Raw genomic sequence first — 19520 nt, 5'->3', positions numbered from 1 at the left:
CTGTGCGGATGGGTTGAAAACGTCTGGGAGCCAGCTGCATGCTGGGCCTGGCCTGGCGTCCACCAGTTCGGGCCCTCGTCTGCTCCGACCTCCACCTGCTGTACCTGCTCAGCTGTGATGTGCGAACCAGACTGTGACCCAGGAGCCTCATCACTAAATAGGCCAGCCGGGGTGAGTGTCTCTGGGATGGTGGATGGTGTGGGAGATAGCAGTGCCGCAAGCTCGAGGTCGTCTTGGGTTGACGCCTCCTCTGTGTCATCGTCCAGGTGAGAGGCCGCAGGGCGTTGGCGGGCCATTTCTGTTTCCTGCTGTGTCGCCACCCTCTGGACGTCCTGCTCCACAGATTCTGTTGGGGAGGATGGGACTCCCCGCTGTTAGGGGCCTCACGGTAGCATGGTGGTTAGCATCAATGCTTCACAGCTCCAGGGTCCCAGGTTCGATTCCCGGCTGGGTCACTGTCTGTGTGGAGTCTGCACGTCCTCCCCGTGTGTGCGTGGGTTTCCTCCGGGTGCTCCGGTTTCCTCCCACAGTCCAAAGATGTGCGGGTTAGGTGGATTGGCCATGCTAAATTGCCCGTAGTGTAAGGTTAATGGGCGGATTGTTGGGTTACGGGTATACGGGTTACGTGGGTTTAAGTAGGGTGATCATTGCTCGGCACAACATTGAGGGCCGAAGGGCCTGTTCTGTGCTGTACTGTTCTATGATCGGGCACCGAAAGTTGTGCAGCCCTGGGTGAGGTGGGGCCAGATGCGTGTCTCCACCTGGAGGCAGACGGCCCTGGTCGTTCGGCATCACGTCCTAGGGAAGAGAATGAAACGGCTTATTTAGATTCGCTCGGCCGGGCGCTGGACGGTCCCAGTGGGCAGGGTGTGAAGGGACAGAGGATGGGGAGGTGTCCAAGTGGGCAGGGTGTGTGAAGGGACAGAGGATGTGGGAGGGGGGGGGGGTGTTTGTCATGGAGGGTTGTCTCACTTGTTGCAGCTCCGCCAACCTCGCATAGCGCGACCTCCCGGGTGCCAGACCCCCCAACCAGGTCCAGTGCCCTCTGCTCAAACGTGGTGAGGGAGTGCAGGTTGGCCGAACCCCCTCCAGTCTGGTGCCGCTCACGGATGTTGTGAGCGGCCTTGGCCTGTTGGGGGAGGGGACATAGGTAGATCATTACAATACGGCAGGTATCAGCAGTCCGTTCAGATACTGGCACAGTTTGGTATGTCAAGTTGTCATAAGACCATTGCATCTCTCCACGGGGGCCAGAGCACTGGGTCTGTGACAACTTTGTGAACCACCCTCAACTAACTCTGCCCCAATCCCCCTCCACCCCCCGTGCCAGGGGGGGAGGTGGGTGATTAAGTTAAGGGGGAGGGATGGTTGTGACCAGGGGGCACCCTCTTGGCACTTACCCTGGCAGCCCTGGTGAGGTCGTGCATCTTTTTTCTGCATTGCTCTGCTGAGCGAGGGGTCTGCCCCACAGCACTAACGGCAGCAGCCACCTCACACCAAGCCTGGCGCACCGCGCTGGCAGGTTGGCGATGCCCTCTACGGCATCGAGCAGCGTCTCAACATCTACCTCAACAAACCGAGGGGCAGCTCTCCTGAGCTCCGACATCATGGCCGACAGATTCTGTGCTCGCCCGCGCCTTTTTACGGCGTCGGGCGGCGTCACGTGGGCGTGGTCGTATCGTCGTCGCGTTCCATCGTCATCGCGCACGTGATTGACGCGGCCGCGTTCCTAGCCCATTTCCTGGACGTGAATACGTCGGGAAATGGACCCTTCCTGGCCGTCATAAAACGCGCCCGTTTTAACGGCGAACTTCGCGATTTTCCGCGGGTGCGGAGAATCGCGCCCTCTGTTTCTGTCCCACTAAATTGCGTCCTTGGTCTATAATTATCCTTCAACCAACAGCACTAAAAAGGAAACAAGCTATTACATTGTTGTCGGAGTTTTCTTTGTGTCGATTTGCTGCTGTGTTTCTTACATTCAAACAGTGACTACACTTCAAATATACTTTATTGACCATATGTGCTTTACTACATCCCAATGTGGTGAGATGCACTTTTTAAATGCCAGTTATTATTTATCTTCTCCCCTCCTGTTCCCACTGTCCCCCTTCCCCACTTCTTATCTTGCATCTACTTGTTAAAAAAAATGCGAAATTTCTAATTTCTTCCAGTTCTAACAAAAGGTAATTGACACAAAATGCTAATTCACTTTCTGTCTTTACAGATGCTGACTTTTTTTGTTTTTAGTCTATATTCTACAGAAATGGGGCGGGATTCTCATTCGGAAATCGTGTTCGGCGATCAGTCGGAGAAGACCTGATTCTGACCAAATCGAGGGCAGCGCCGCTTTTGCGACGCTCCGCCCCCTCCACAGCGGCGTACTCTGCAAATACGCCGCGCCACGTATCGACAGCCTTAGGACATTGCCTGAGGCCCACCCCTGGATGCTCTGCTCCCGACCGGCCGAGTTCCCAACGGCGTGGGTCTTCATGGTCTGACCCGTCGGGAACTCGGCGTGGTGGCTGCGTACTCAGTCAGGGTGGACATTATTGAGGGGTGGGGGTCCAGTGGTAGGGTGGTCCAGGGCACGTGAGCCGGCTGAAGGGGGGACTATTTTGCACGGACACGAACCCGGAAATTCTCCGGGCCGTATCGGCAGCTAGAGCCGGGTGCTCTACTCTATTGTCCTGCTGGACCCAGCAAAGCAGGGAATCAGTGGCTGTTTTGCACCATTTCTTCTGGCATAAATGGATTCACCTGAGGAAGCAGCAGTGCTCCGAAAGCTAGTGTTTGAAACAAACATGTTGGACTTTAACCTGGTGTTGTAAGACTTCTTATTGTGCTCACCCCAGTCTAACGTCGGCATCTCCACATCATTTCAAAAATATTGCATCTCTATCAATGACCAGTATCCATACTAGTATCAAGTCAAGCATGAACATTTTTTCACAATACATACATACAATTAATGATATTGTCTCATTCAGCATGTACCGACACCACGCACAAGGTGGAAAGAGTTCTCATTTGAACCATGGCATAAACAGGCCATCAGCAAGTCTTGTCCAACGAGTGGGAACTTGCAGAGATAGTGGATGCTTGGGTTGGTAAATGTATATCAAGCCTTCAGCGTAATAATTAATATAGTCTAACACCTCGCACTTTCTTTTTCACATAATAAATTTTGCTCTAAAAGTAAAGTGGACATGCAACCAAGACTTGCATTTATATTGTGACTACTCATGTTAATATGTCTTCAATTACTTTATACATACTGGGTAATGTTCTGACTTTAGTTCTCAGATGGGATCCTTGGTAGGCAGGAGTGCACATCAGAAATTCAAGTGTGAAATTAATTGAAATCATGTGAATGTCTCCAAATTTCTATTATGTGCCCCTAAGTGTCAAGGCTTCCCGCAACAGTTCAAAGTGAGACAATAACCCCATCAAAGAATTATTGCAATTCTACATATGGATTGAATTAATTCTTTGTACAATACAAGGGTCGAGACATATTGTTTAAATGCATCAAGACATGCAAAAAAAGCAATTATGTACCTCAGAAACTTATACAGGTATTGCCGACTGCAGGCTGACCACGAGAAGACCCCATTGTGACCTGCAAGTGTTGGTGACATGATATTGCCCTCTGACTTCTTGCACAAATTCCCTTCTCCATCATGAATCATACCAAAACTAGAGAGAAAATGGGAAGTTTAGTTCAAATAAAAAACATTATTTTTTTTCCAAAATCTTTGACATTCAGACACCCTCAGTATATGTAACAGGTAAGGTTACAAAGATGGGATAAAGCTAAACGCCAGAGGAAACATTTGCAGCAAAGAAGAAAATATATTAATTCGGGAACAAAAATGCTTAGTCAAAGGTTAAGTTTCACTCAATTTTAGACAAGCGATAGGACATAACTGTTCATTATTTACAGGCATTATAAGCGGTGTAAAGTATCAGATTTAATTTTGCTCCAACAAATTAAAATGCAGACACAAATTTAGTTCCAAAACAGAACAGTGTAAACATCCAATTATAACTGTAGAGAATAGAAAATAAGTCATATTACTATATTTAAATCAGACAAAACATAAATTAAAATAGATTTCCTCTGCCCAATAAAACGTACAGTACAGATTTAAAGGAACAGTGCTGACTATGAACAAGAAGTTAGATGTGTTAAAAGTTATTAAATTTACTACAGCTGAAACAGATTTTGAGTATCAGATTATTTGAGGTATAATTTAGGCTTGGGCTTTAATGCATTATGCACAACAACAAGCTGACTCAATTTTGCTCCTGCCCAAATTTACATAATTCTTTTAGGGCATTTGTTTTCTTGGCCTTTCTTGGATCTCACTGGGGAAAAAAAATGATCACATATTATAGAGCTGAAAAGGGAAGTCGCTGAGCAGTAATCATGCTGCTTGCTCTGAAACATATTTTCAACAAGAACACTTAACCAGTGGATTGCAGCCTTCTAAATGAATGGTTATGTAATTAGGTTCATTCAGATGTCACAATTTATTTCAGCAAATTGGTATTAGTTTTTTTTCTCCAGATTTTTAAAACTTATATAGTCCGTATGTAGGCGGATTAGAAAAAGTACACATTTTGACAGGTATCTTGTGAGATCAGGAGGATATAATGCTCCAAACTTAGCTCTGTGGAGGAGCCCATGTGTCCCATCTCCAACCAATAAACTGTCAGTCAGAACTGACATCATTCGCTAGCAGTAAATAAATCAAACATGATCCTCAAAATGACCGGGGCCTCTCAGCTCAGACTTTGAAAAACAACAGTTTACTCTAGGTATTTATTTCTAAGTGGCTGCATCTGTTTAGGTTTCCCAAGAGCCCTTAATGGTCAGTGGACTTTGTGCAGCCACATGCTATAACTATCATGGTTGACTCATAGCTGGTCTTGCACATGGACCCGAATTAGAACACTGTGATATAGTATAAGTGATGAGAAATTGTACATTTACTATTATGGTTAGAAAATCATTATTCTGTCCAAAAATGATGACCTGACAGCTCCTCTGAGCCACTGTTATGGATGTGCAGTAGAAACTTAGGAACAGGGTGTTTGCTGCCTCTCCTGCAGAGCAGCAGCAGATAGATGGACAAAATTATAATTGCACACGATGGTGCAGTACTGAGCCATAAAGACCAGCAAGTCCAAAATTAATTCACTGATATGTTGTGAGTTAGCTGATCTTAGCCACAGAAGTAACTTACAACTGTCCTCCGTGCCTCCTGACTAGGGAGAGAGGAAAAACCTCAAACAGAGGTTTTGCTCCATGCACTGTATGTTCTATTTTTTTAAGTCATTCTTGCAGCAAATTGTGTATGTGGAAGTGCTAAGTAAGGCCAGGATATGTGCTTGACAGTGATTCTTCACCTGGGGCACTGAACCCAGCAAGAGTCTGTACTTCAGGAGTGGAGAAAGGGAAAAAGAAGAACATATGGAAAGAATGAAGAAAAATGTCTCCACACAAAACATAATGCGAGGCATTGTTCAATGCATTAATGCACTGGGATTTGCGCACAAGTGGTGCATAATCAAGCATTCAGAAAAGGGTACATTTAAAAGCAAAATGATACAGCTGCAGTGCAGTCATTTGGGTAAGAATGAGATCAGGAAAGAACAGAGTTTACAATCAATAATAGGATATTAGAATCCAAAGTGGCAACAGGAAATATAGAAAAAAGTTAAATCTAAATGTACCATAACCAAATGTTTGATGTGCTCACAAAATATAATTAATGGAATAGTACTGATAGCAATAAATGGCTCTATCTATGCACGATTTAACGGCCATCTTGGGCCCGACTCGGGACGTAACGAGGCCAATAAGTCTCGCAAGAGGTCTCTTGCGGGATTTACGTCACTCGTTACGCCTGTCGAGATCTAACAAGATCTCATGAGGCCTCGAGATCTGGATTTTGGCCTTAATTGGTGGGATTCAGATTTGCATATTTAAATATGTAGATTTAAGCATACTTCAATATATTCACATTGGTGTTACCCAAGGCATGGGACCTAAGGGCATCACCTCGAAGACCCCAAGCAGGGGCCATTTAGCACTGGTAATGCCACAGTGCCAAGGTGGCACTGCCAGGGTTCCAGGCTGCCAGTGCCAAGGTGGCATCTTGCCCATGCTGGGGATCGGGCCTGGGGATGCATTGCCCTATGGGGTGGGGTGGGGTGAGGTGGGGCTCGAGGACCCCTAATGGGTAAGTTGGGCCTCGGGGGGGGGGGGGGGGGGGGGGGGGGGGTCTCGAGGCTACAGTAGGGAGTCTGCAGATCGGGGCACCATTTCAAAATAGTGTCTCAATCTCTTCCTGCACTGACTAAGTGCGGCCTCAGTAGGGCGTCCCCCGCCAATGCCAAAATTGAAACCGAGTCATAGTTAATAGTGGGGTTGTTCACCCTGCTAAACGTACCCAAAACGGGATTCTGTTTCTTTCCATTAAATCGCACCCCTAACAGTCATTGCAAAGATGTAGTTGTAGAGTGACCATGGTCGAGAATGAAATAATTTCAGGATATTGAAGAGATGGGCAAAACAGAGAAGGGTGGGTAGCTCCAATAAAATAGGAAGGTATGCAGACAGTAGAGGGAGATAATCTTAGTTCAGAAAGTCAAATGTAGAATCAGTTTGGGTGGAGCTAAAGAACATTAACGTGCGGGAATCTAGTGGAAGTAGTAGCCCCTAACAGTAGTTATAATGGCAGGGAGAGTACTTACTAGAGATGCATTTAATCTTCATATGGGTTGGACAAACCAAATTTGCAGCAATAGTGTGAAGGATAATTTTGTGGAATAGATTCAAGATAGTTTTCTCGGTCAGTGTGTTATGGAACCAACTAGAAGTAGCAAAGATATTTGTGATGGCAGAAGACACAAAAAAATTGGAAATAGTGGAGAACCAAGGGTCTCGCAAGAATGAGCAAGTTAAAGAGATTCAGATGGGTGAAGAAATATTACTGGAGAAATTAGTAGGACTGGAAGATGCTAAATCAGATGAGTCAGTTTTCATCTTCAACAATTCTAATCGTAGAATGGTCCCAGTGGATTGGAGGACAGAAAATATAACTTCACTATTCCAATGTGAGAGAAAACAGGGGCTAATAAGCCAGCAAATCCAATATCAGTGACAGAGAAAATGCAGCAATGTATTCTTAGCTGTGTGGTAACAGGATATTTTGAGAATCATGATACAATTGGGCAGCGTCAACACAGTATTATGAAAGGAAAATCACAGAACATAGAATCATAAATTTACAGTGTAGAAAGAGGCCATTCGGCCCATCGAGTCTGCACCTGCCCTTGAAATGAGCACCATACTCAAGCCCACACTTCCACCTTATCCGCGTAACCCAGTAACCCCAGCTAACATTTTTGTTGACACAAAGGGCAATTTAGCATGGCCAATCCACCTAATTTGCACATCTTTGGACTGTGGAAGGAAATTGGAGCACCCGGAGGAAACCCACTCAGACACGTGGAGAATGTGCAGACTCCGCACAGACAGTGACCCAAGCCGGGAATCGAACCTGGGACCCTGGAGCTGTGAAGCAACAGTGCTAACCACTGTGCTACTGTGCCACCCCGGTAAACCTATTAGAGTTGTTTGAGAATGCAACTAGCAGGGTAATAAGGGGAAAGCATTAGATTTAGTGGATTTGAACTTTCAAAAAACATTTAATGAAGTGCCAAGAAAGAGGTTTTGTTAACATATTAGGGATTTGGGATTGAGGGTAACATATCTGCATTGATTGAGGATTAGTTGATGGACAAAAAAAAACAGAATAGGAATAAATGGGTTATTTTCATGTTGACAAGCTGTAACTAGGCAGGCACAGTAAGGATCAATGCTTCGGTCTCAGAGTTACAATCTATATCAATGTCTTTTCTAAGTCTGCTGTGAATTTAAGCTGTGAAGTGAATGAAAAGAGGCTAAAAATAGAATATGGACCAGTTAAGGTGAGTGGCAAGAATGTGACAAATGGAATATTATGTGAAGAAGTCACAAAGTTATCCATTTTGGCAGCAGACACAGAAAGTGGTGAGAGATTGGGAAATGTTGATATTTAGGGGGTGTCTCTGCACACAAACCGAAGAAAGTTAACATGCAGATACAGCAAACATAAGAAAAACAAACAATATGTTATCCTTTAATGCAAATGAATTGGGGATATGAATGAGGCCTTTGGTAAGGCCACAAAGGGAGTTCTGTATATGATTTGGTCTCAGGAAAGGATATACCTGTCTTAGAGAGAATGTAACAAAAGATGAGAGATTGTCCGAGCCTCAGGGTAAGGCTTCAGCTATTTAAGGCTGAGATTCTTAAAGAAAGTTATGATGAGTCTTTGGAATTCTCTATCTCAGAGAGTTGTGGATGCTCAGTTGTTGAATATATTCATGATTGAGAGGACTGATTTTTGCATAATAACAACTATAATTACAGGCCAGTCAGTTTAAAACTGATGGCGGGGAGAAACTATATTCAGAAAATTAACTACTTGGACAAGTATGGTTAGCAATGGTTAGCAGAGGTGACTGCCTGTGTGGAGTTTGCAGTTTGTCCCATGTTTGCCTGGGTTTCCTCCAGATTCTTCAGTTTCCCCCCACAGCCCAAAGGTGTGCAGATTAGGTGGATTACGCTAAAAAGTCCCCAGGTAGGGTTCGGTGATAGTGTGGGGTTTGGCCCTAGGTAGGGAGCTCTTTCAAAGGTTCGCTGCAGATCCGATGGGCTGAATGACCTCCTTCTGCACTATAGGGATATATATTTCCCTCAGCTACTTTCTTCATCAAAAACTCAATAAAATTAGTCAAAAAGGTTAACAAATCTGTGCTGGTTCTCCTTTATAATATTCCTTCCCTAATATGAGTCTCTTTAACATCCTCATTATCATTGGACTTTTGGTTCTGTACCATTTCAGTAAACTATTTTGTGTTTTCTATCATTAATATCTTTGCTACTTATTTAGTGCTCATTATAATTTTTCCTGTGTTTGCCTCTCACATGTCCATGTTTACTGTTGCTACTCTCTTTCATTTTACATCCTATTTAAGTTGAGCAAACTATTCCAGTTGAGCCAGTGTATTACAAGCCTTATCACAACTTCCTGACTTTTGTACCCTATGCCTCTATTTGTGAAGCCTAGGGTTCTGTATGCCAGAGGCACAACTATCAGCAAATTATGGTGATGTTGGACACATTCTGTACCCCCTCCCTCAGCAGCCAGAACACCGGTTTGATGATTTTTAAAAGTATAAGTGAACCTATCAAGGTGACGAATAATAGTGATTTGATGTCAGGAAATCGCCGTCCTCCGCGATTTGAGTGTCGGAGCCTATTCTCTGCCAATCGCGTTTCGCGATTTTGGCGTCAGCCAATGAAGAATCCCGCCCATATTTTTATAAAATAGACATTATTTGCTATTACAGTAGGACTGTATAAATCAGAGTTAAAATAGAGTATCCTAACTAAAATGGAGTATAACAGTTTGCAGAGGCATCATGGGGTTTGCTCAGCCACATTCCCGCAGAAGGTCAGTTTGGCAGAACACCCCTTATCAGCTGCCCCCAAGTACCTGTCTCTGAACAGTGAAATCAGCTAACGAAGTCAGAACAAGGAAGTCTCAAGCTTGTGAGTTATTGTGAAGGCCCAAGGTCAGTTGAGAAGGGGTCTGGAAAATATAATTTAGGGGCCTCTGCTTGTCCATGAGATGATGACGCAGCTCCATCATGTCTAGTAAGTAATTTCATTGGAGCTATACGCAATCTATAATCTGTACGATTGGCTCTTGCCCAGTTGTGGTGGTCTAAGGAATGGTTTGGAAAGTGTATAAGTATTGATGATCTCCGTTGTTCAGTGGAGAAGCGCATGGTGTACCCAGCAACTTACCCCCTGCTGACGTAATCAATAAATTGTTTGACATTTGGAACAGACCCGAGTGCTGAGTGATTCTTCCGGATTCATTCCCGTTAACAGTATCCATGGGTTTTAATTTTGCTGCCAATCTGATTAGATCATCAAATATCTTTTGGAAGTCCATTGACATCACATCAACTACATTGCCCTCATTGAGTTATCACATCAAAATGTTCAATCAAGATAGTTAAATACGATTTGCCTTTATCAAATCCAAGCTTGCTTTCCTTAATTAGTTTAAAGTTGTTCAAATGATTGTTAATTTTATCCTGGATTTCTAAAAGCTTTCTTAACAGTGAGTCCACTGACTGATCTGTGGCTGCTGGGTTTATCCTTATGTTCTTTTGAACAAGGGCGTAGCATTTATAAATCTCCAGCCTTCTTGGGCATCACCCAAGAAGGATGGGTTGATTATGAAAATTACCTCTCCAATTTCAACCCTTCATTCGCCCAACATCCTTGGATGCATCCCATGCAGTCCTGGTGACCTACCAGCTTCAAGTAAAGCCAACCTTTCTCATAACTCTTCTTAAACAATTTTTAGCCCATCCAGTATTTCAAATACCTCCTCTTTCATTGTGACTTTGGCAACATTTTCTTCCTTATTAAAGACAAATACCCTCAAAATGAGTGACATTTTAAGAGTCAACCACATTGCTGTGGATCTAGAGTCACATGTAGGCCAGACCAGGTAAAGATGGCAGATAGTCTTCCCTAAAGGACATTAGCGAACCAGATGAATTTTTCCGACAAATCGACAATTGCCATCATTGGAATTTTCATTCAAGATTTTTTACTGAATTCAAATTTCACCATCTGCTGTGGTGGGACTCGAACCCAGGTCTCCAGGGCATTACCCTGGGTGTCTGGATTACTAATCCAGTGATAATACCAGCTATGCCACTTCCTCCCCTGCAGGACCTCATCTCTCTTTCTCCCTATGTCGGTGGACCACAAAATCAGACTGCACATTCTCCCCCCCTTAAAATGTTCTGCAGCTGCTCAGTGACATCCTGGACCCTGGCCCAAGGATGGAAATATACCCTCCTTGAATCATGTCTGTGGCAGCAGGTGTCACATCTGCTCCCCTAACTATCGAATCCCCTATTGCTATTGCTTACCCGATTTCCCTTTGCCAACCCTGTACAACTGAGCCACCTGCAATGCTGTGGACCTACCTCTAGTTATAACCTACCAGCAGAATCATTATCCGCACCAATATTCGAAAATAAATATTGGTTAAAGATTGGTTAAAGAGAAAGATGCAGTCTGCATGAAGTGGATTCCTGCATTCCTACTTGGCCTTCATTGAGTGGTGGTCACCCAAGCTCTCCCTGCCTGCACACCTTTAAGGTGTGGGTGGCCACCTCCAGCAACATTCTATTCATATGACTTTCAGACTTTGGATTGCCACAGTGACACTAGCTGCTGTTCAAGCTCTGAAAGCAGGAGCTTCAGCTTCTCCAGCTGATGATACTTCCCATAGATATGCTTATCCATGACATGAAAAGGGTTCTGGAGTCCCCACATAGCGCAGGATATGCAGGACAAAATGCTACAAATAGTTTTCTAGTGAAATTGAAGACCATGGGATTAAGGCAACAGGAACAATTAGCCAATTAGCACAGTATCAACATTTGTAGGACATTAAATGCACAAAATTATGGAGGGAGAATGCAATAGCCTTCAAGATGACATAAGCAAGCTAGTAGAATGATGAAAAAAAGACTGATAAAATTCAATGCAGTAAGGAAAAATGAGGAGTCACATTAAAAGCAAAATGGCACAATTTCTTAGAAGTCCAAAAGAAGAGAGATCTGTAGATTTTATGTTTTGAAGGTGGCAAGACAGATTGACAAAACATATCGGGCGGAATTCTCCGCAGGGGGCCGAATTCGTGAAGGCCGTTGTGAACTCGCCCGAGGTTCACGACGGCATTGGAGCCCGCTCCCCGCACCTAATTCACCCCCACCCAGGGGGGCTAGGAGCGGGCCTCCGTCTTTCTCGGCAGCGACCTCGTCACGCCGAGAATGTGAAGTCATCCTCGCATGCGCGGATGACTTCATCGCGTAGACGGCACGAACCCGCGCATGCGCAGTGCCGTCTTTCTCCACCGCCACCCGGCAAGACGTGGCGGCTTGATATTGCCGGGCGGCGGAGGGGAAAGAGTGCATCCGTTTTAGACGCTGGCCCGACGATCGGTGGGTACCGATCGCGGGCCTGTCCCCTCCGGAGCACAGTCGCGGTGCTCCCGTCCAAATCGGGCCCCTAGATGCCCCAAACGGGCATCTGGCGCCCGTTTCACGAATGCAGCGACCAGGTGTGGTTGCTGCCGTGGTGAAACGGGCGTGAAGGGCCGGCCGCTCGGCCCATCGGGCTCGGAGAATCGCCGTTCGCTGTGATAAACGGCGAGCGGCGATTTTTCCGAGCGGGAGGGGGGGAGAATCGCGGGGGCGCCAGGGGGGCGTAAAAAATGTCGGGAGGCCCTACCACGATTCTCCCACACCACGTGGGGAGCGGAAAATTCCGCCCATAGGATCCTGGACTTTAGAAACAGAGATGGCGTACAAAAGCCAGTAAATTATGCTGAAGGTATATAACATATTAGTTTGGCCCTAGCTGCAGCACTATGGCAAATTCTGGGCACCGTACTGTGGGAAGAATGTGGGAGCTTTTGCAGGGAGCAGACAAGATTCACTAGAATGCTTCCAGGGATGGAGCGTTAGTTAAGTGGATAGGCTGGCGAAGTTGGGTTACAGCAGATGAAGGTGTTTAAAATTGTGAAAAGTTTAAATGGAGTAAATAGAATCTGTTTTGACGACTGAAAGGGTACCAAAGGGTACGGATTTAAATTGGCTGGCAAAAAAGCAGAGGTGACATGAGGAAGAACATTTTATATAATGATTGTTTCAGATTTGGAATGAATGATAGAGTAATGGAAACAGTTGCAATATTAGTTTTCAAAAAGGAATTGGATAAATAATTGAAGATGAAAATCTGCAGTGGTATGAGGGAAGAATTGGGAACTGGGGCTAACAGGCTTGCTTTTAGAACGAGCTGGTGCAGACTCAGTTGGTTGAACATCCTCCTTCCCAGAAGACCACAAGACATAGGAGCAGAATTAGGCCACTCGGCCCATCGAGTCTGCTCCATCATTCAATCATGGCTGATATTTTCTCATCCCCATTCTCCTGCCTTCTCCCCATCACCCCTCATCCCTTATTAATCAAGAAAAACAACATCAAAGGGCTCGGCCAGGATCGTTCCATGCTACGCTGTTTTATGATTCTGACTGCTATACGGATGGATATCATGCATCAATCTAACACCAGAGTATCCTCTTGTACCTGTAGCCAGTTGTATGATTGTGAGCATCTCCTGCATGGATTCTTTTGGGACAAGAGGCAGAAGAACCAAAGTGAAAAATCTTCCATGGGTGAAGTTCCTTTTTTGAGAAAGAGTGAGGCAATCCCAGATTTCTCCCAGTATTAAATATCATAAATTGTCAGATTTCAAGGCTACATATTTCCACAACTTCCATTAAAAGAGGGATGCCAGACTTTAGTCTCACTTTCCTTTATAAAATATTAATCAATTTAAGATTGTTGCTCTTGCTAATAAATGTGTTTTATAAACTACAGGCAGTTCCTGATACCTGGTGCATCAGTGTTAATTTATTGTAGCTAAACACTCAAAAATGCGACATATTGAATAATGTACAGGTGATCTTACTTGTGTCCAGACTCATGAGCGATTGTAAACGCCAGTCCTAGTCCCGTGTCTTCATTGATAGTACAACTGCGATATTTGCTACACATCCCACTAATAGGAGCAAAACCTAGGGAGTAAAACAAGTACAATTGGAATGATTTAATCAGTATTAGTGTGCAGTAACTTGTTCTATTTTCTAACTTGAGCACTAAAAGGGATTCTAGGATTCATCAGCCAAGCCAATGTTAAAGTCAATAGCTTTTTACACATTATCAGATTGCATTCTTTTGAAATGGGTTTTATCAGAACTGTATTTGCCTTCTCAACATTCTCTAAATGATCTAAATTTGTAAAGATGATATCCAAACACACAATTGTCTGTACTTTGTTTGCCAATTGTTTAATAGACAAGAGGTGCGATTTAACAAAATGGCAACAAAGTCCCATAGCTGCTACGTTTAGTGCATGTTTCCAAGCGCTTGCAGTGCCCTCCGCACAGCACACCTGGTACTACAGGGGCCTCTGGCAGAGGTACTGGTGGCTGCGGCATGGACTGCGGCCCCGCCCGACACCCTTCTGTAGGATCTATTGTGAGTGTCTCCCTTGGGAGGGCTCTGTGATGCCCTGCTGACATGGTGGCGCCCAGTTGGGGTGGGGGTAAGGGGAAAGGGGCACCCATGTGCCCGGGGTTATTCTGTGCAAGCACGGGCCACGGTGGGCAGTCAGTGTGGTGCACGACAATTGCGGTCCGTGTTTGAACATCCCGGCCCCGAGAAGGGCACCCCAACCCCATGACCCATCTCCTGGTTACCCCCTGCTATTCCCCCTGGCCCTGGCAAATGCCCTGCCAAGCCAGTCCAGCCCACGGCCACGCCTCTGGGAACATGTCCTACCTCCTCTCTCTTCCTCAGGAGCCACGGCACCCGTTCCTCAATTTTAAATACCACAAGTGAACCTCGCCATCGGTAATTCCTCCTGCTGGAGGCGAAGCATCGCGGGAGGATCGGAGAATACCAGGGCCAGCCCGTTAACAATATACTGTACAATCTGTATCCCCATGCCAACGTGCGACAAACAGCGCATTCATGTCGCTGTCGTGGCACCAGAACCTGGCATTCCAGTGGGTACCAGGCACCAGCCTTGACTTTCTGCTCATGCGCGATTCTCCACCCAACCGCATTTCGCGATTCCAGCCCACCCCAATCTTCCTGCTTCACTCTCCTTTCAACACATCCTTCAAGTCCACCTCTTTTGCCAAGCTTTTAGTCATGGTCCCAAATATTTCTTACCACTTGGCTTGCTCCATTTGCCTGGTTGTTCACCTTTGAGACATTTTTCTACGTTAAAAATGTTATATAAATGCAAGCTCTTGCTATCCATTGACTGTGCCGACTTGAAAGACAGTGAGATTATAAAGTCATATGGGGAGGAGGCGGGATTAAGCTATTAAGTTTCATGATAAACCATGATCATAACATATGGTGGAGAAGGGTCAAATGGCCTCCTCATGCTCCTATTTTCTATGGGCTGGATTCTTCTGCCCCACTCGCTGCAAGGAAGCCACAGGCGAGAAGCAGACAATGGAGAAGTCCATTGACCTGGGGCAGTATTTTCCTGTCGCCGGGCGGACGCCCCCAGAGAATCCTGCCCAATGTTTCTATCTTCACTGTATCTCATGAAGTAATCTGCTCACCCATTATTGAATTGGCTCGATATTCATTCTATTTATTCCAATTGCTCTCCAGCCAGCAGACAAGACCCCAACACCTGGGCAGCACGGTAGCATTGTATGGGCAGCACGGTAGCATTCTGGATAGCACAATTGCTTCACAGCTCCAGGGTCCCAGGTTCGATTCCGGCTTGGGTCACTGTCTGTGCGGAGTCTGCACATCCTCCCCGTGTGTGCGTGGGTTTCCTCCCACAGTCCAAAAATGTGCAGGTTAGACGGATTGGCCATTTTAAATTGCCCTTAGTGTCCAAAATTGCCCTTAGTATTGGGTGGGGTTACTTATGGGGATAGGGTGGAGGTGTTGACCTTGGGTAGGGTGCTCTTTCCAAGAGCTGGTGCAGACTCGATGGGCCGAATGGCCTCCTTCTGCACTGTAAATTCTATGATAATTCTATGAAATCAATCCTCAACGAGATTCCTTCCAGTGGAATCCTCTCAATCGATGGGTGTGCCTATGCTCATGTATTCTGTTGGAAAGTCTAGAAAATATGACCAAGTAAAATTGAATGGAATGTTGCCATTTATTGCAAGAGGGATAGAATATAAATGTGGGGAATTTTACTGCAACTGTACTGGCCTCAGTGAAACCACATCTGGAGTTTTGTGTACAGGTTTGGTCCCTTGATTTGAAGAAAAGTATAATGACTTCAGAAGCAGTTCAGAGAATGTTCACTCAGCTTGGGCGGGATTCTCCCACCCCCCTCCCGGTCTGAGAATCGCTGGGGTTCGGCATGAATCCCGCCCCCGCCGGCTGCCAAATTCTCCGGTGTTGGAGATTTGGCGGGGGCGGGAAACGCACCACGCTGACAGTGCCCCCCCTGGCGATTCTCCGGCCCGCGATGGGCCGAGGGGCCGCCCGTTTTTTGCCAGTCCCGTCGGCGTAAATTGAATTCGGTTCTGACCGGAGGGGGGCCTGGCGGCGCGGGCGGCCTCCGGGGTTCTCAGGGAGGGGATCTGGCCCCAGGAGGTGCCCCCACGATGACCTGGCCCACGATCGGGGCCCACCGATCCGCAGTGGCCCTGTGCCGTGGGGGCACTCTATTATTCCGCACCGGCGGCTGCAGCGGTCCGCCATGGCCAGTGCGGAAACAAAGCCCTCTGTGCATGCGAGGGGGTGACGCCAGCACACGCTGGCACTCCCGCGGAAGCGTCAACTAACGCAGGCCGGTGGAGACCCTTCGGCGCCGGTTGGCGTGGTGCCAAGCCCCTTCCGTGCCAGCCGGCGGGGCACAAATCACTCTGGGGCCAGCCTAGCCCCTGAAGGTGCGGAGGATTCCACATCTTTGGGGCGGCCCGCGCCGGACTGGTTCACGCCACTCCTTCCCGCCGGAGTGGCCCGCCCCACTGTTTACAGTAGAATCCTGCCCCAGATTAAACATCTACCTGTTGGAGTCCAGAAGAATAAGACAAGCTCAGAAGAATAAGAGGTGATATCATTGAAACATAAGATCCTAAGGGAACTGGATAGTGTGAATACCGGGGAGAATGTTTTCCTCTTGTTGAGAAGTTGAAAACTAGGGACATGGTTTAGAAATAAGAGGTCTCCCTTTGAAGATAGCAATGAGGAGGAATATTTTCTCTCAGAGAGGCATTAGAGTGTGGAATTCAGTTCCGCAGAAGCTATTGGAGGCTAGCTTAAATTTATTCAAGTATAGGTTAGATAGATTTTTGTAGACAAAGGAGTCACGGGGTACAGAAGGCAGACAGGAAAGTAGAGCTGAGCCCACAGCTAAATCAACCACTATCTTATTGACTCGCGGAGCAGGTTCAAAGGACCCAATGAAATCGAAATACATTGATGAAATTGTACATACAATACTACTGCACTGTTTCCACATATGTAGATACAATCTATAAGACTTGTGCCCACCAGGAACTTCAAAAATGCTACCCTTGTGAAGAAACAGTTGCTCTTACTTTTCCTCTCCACTAACATGCTGACATAAGTTTGGTTCTGTCTGGGCCAAGTGCCTACAAATTAAATCAGGAGGAATTGCAGCTCAGCTTCCTGCAACTACACTGCCAGGTTCAGATACTGAAGTGAAGGGCAGCATCCAGAAGGATTCAAGTTCCTCAAATTGTTGTTGGGGGGAGGGAGGGGGGGGGGGGGGGGGGGGGGGTGCATCATCAGCCAGTCATCTTAATTTTGCAAATTCTCTGATTAGGTGCTTAGGCCAGCAATGAGTGCTAGTTTTTGACTGGTTCTTCTGTTGAAGGCAGCATAAAATGAGGTGGGAGGCCATGAATGTCTGAGAAAAATAAAAACACCGGACCTGCATCTCCTACAGGCACACTGCAAAGTACGAGGAAATTCCAAGGTAATGCAATGGGAAAGAACTGACCTCCACCCATTTCCCTCTTCTCTGTTTTGGTTCAATGATAATTTACAGGGATTGAAAGGAAGAATACCTACATTATGCCGTCTCACAGAAACACAAGTGGCCTTGGTACGTTCGGAGGGTCCCCGCGTCATGGTGCTTGGAGCAAGTTGGAGAACCAATTGTTCAGGTTATCCCGAATTCCATGCCACTCCATGGTCGGGATTTTACAGAGGAATGGTTGTCCTGTCCACTGGGTAGAAAGTCAGGGAGACAACCCTGCCTTGGTTGGTCATGGAAGCCCAAACAGCATGTGTGGTAGTGACCACTAACTGTATATTAGAGGTAATACGGTACGGCTCCTGTACTAGAGGTACAGGGTAAATCCCTGCAAGCTGGCTCCGCCCAGTAGGCGGCGTATAAATGGGTGTGCACACAGGAACTGCTCTCATTCTGGTAGCAGCTGCAGGAGCCCACACATCTTTGCTCAATAAAGCCTCGATTATTCTCTACTCTCGTCTTTGTAGTAATTGATAGTGCATCAATTTATTGAGCAGAGATTTTACAGCGATGGAACTTCGTATCAAGCCTGATCGCCTACAGCTGCACCCTCAAGCAGCCAACGCCATGTCGGCCTTCGACCACTGGCTAGCCTGCTTCGGAAGCTACCTCTGATCATTGGCTGAACAGCCCTCGGACGCACAGAAGCTCCAGGTCCTTTATTCACGGGTGAGCTCTGCTATTTTCCCCCTTATCCGGGATGCGCCCACTTATGCTGAAGCAATGGAGCTCCTGAAAGGACATTACGTTCGACTGGTTAACAAACTCGCCAGGCACCTCCTGTCCACGAGACAGCAACTCCCCGGTGAGTCCTTAGACGATTTCTGGCGTGCCCTGCACGTCCTGGCAAGGAGCTGTGACTGCCAAGCAGTTTCGGCTGTTGAGCATACAGACGCTTTTGTTACGGGCATGGGGTCGGCGTACATCCGGCAGTGCCTATTGGAAGGGGGTATGCTTGACCTTGCAGCAACCAGGCAGCTCGCAAATTCGCAAACAGTAGCCTCCCATAACCTACAGTCGTACGCCCCCGACCGCATGGCACCCTCATGGACATTGTGGGCCCCACGAGCTACCGGCCCCAGCCCACCGCAAGCCTGCGCCGCGCGGCAGCCAGCCAACCCTGGGGGGCCCAAATGCTACTTCTGCGGGCAGGCCAAACACCCCCTGCAGCGCTGCCCGGCACGGAGCGCAACCTGCAAGACCTGCGGAAAGAAGGGACATTTGCTGCTGTGTGCCAGGCCCAGTCAATCGCTGCTGTTTCTAAGCCCAGCGTTCCGACACCCCCCCCATGTGCAACCCGTGGGCACCTCCATTTTTGTCCCCGCAGACCACGTGCAGCCTGTGGGCGCCGCCATCTTCTTCTCTACAGACCACGTGCGGCCATCTTTAACGCCGCCCGCCATGTGCGCCCCGTGGGCACCGCCATCTTCGATGCCAATTTGGACGGGGCCTCAGACCCCCTGCTCGTCGGGAACTTCGTCTGGCTGTTCATCGCGTGCCACCACCGCCGACCAGCCCAGGGCCTACCAGCACCAGCTGCAGCTCGCCTCGAACACCCTCGGCCTGTCCGGCCTCACAACCGCGACGACTACGGTGAAAATCGATGGGCACAAGACTTCTGCCTTCTTGACTCTGGGAGCACTGAGAGCTTCATCCACCCCTCTGCGGTAAGGCACTGCTCCCTCGCGGTACACCCCGTTACCCAGAGAATCTCCCTGGCCTCCGGATCCCATTCCGTGGAAATCCA

The 19520-nt window shown here is 47.2% G+C and overlaps 1 protein-coding gene across 1 annotated transcript in view; it reads right to left on the bottom strand.

Moving 5' to 3' along the window:
- The window catches only part of LOC119966035 (A disintegrin and metalloproteinase with thrombospondin motifs 16), a 320047-nt gene that overhangs the window by 182378 nt on the left and 118149 nt on the right, over positions 1-19520 (bottom strand). The window contains exons 8-9 of the mRNA XM_038797188.1: positions 13688-13793; positions 3559-3696 (exon numbers count right to left, since the gene is read on the bottom strand). Of these exons, the coding sequence (XP_038653116.1) occupies positions 3559-3696; positions 13688-13793 (244 nt within the window). The remainder of the gene's footprint in view (positions 1-3558; positions 3697-13687; positions 13794-19520) is intronic.

This window comes from Scyliorhinus canicula, chromosome 5, assembly GCF_902713615.1.
Source record: "Scyliorhinus canicula chromosome 5, sScyCan1.1, whole genome shotgun sequence".
NCBI lineage: Eukaryota > Metazoa > Chordata > Chondrichthyes > Carcharhiniformes > Scyliorhinidae > Scyliorhinus > Scyliorhinus canicula.
This window is presented reverse-complemented; position numbering and strand designations above follow the sequence as displayed.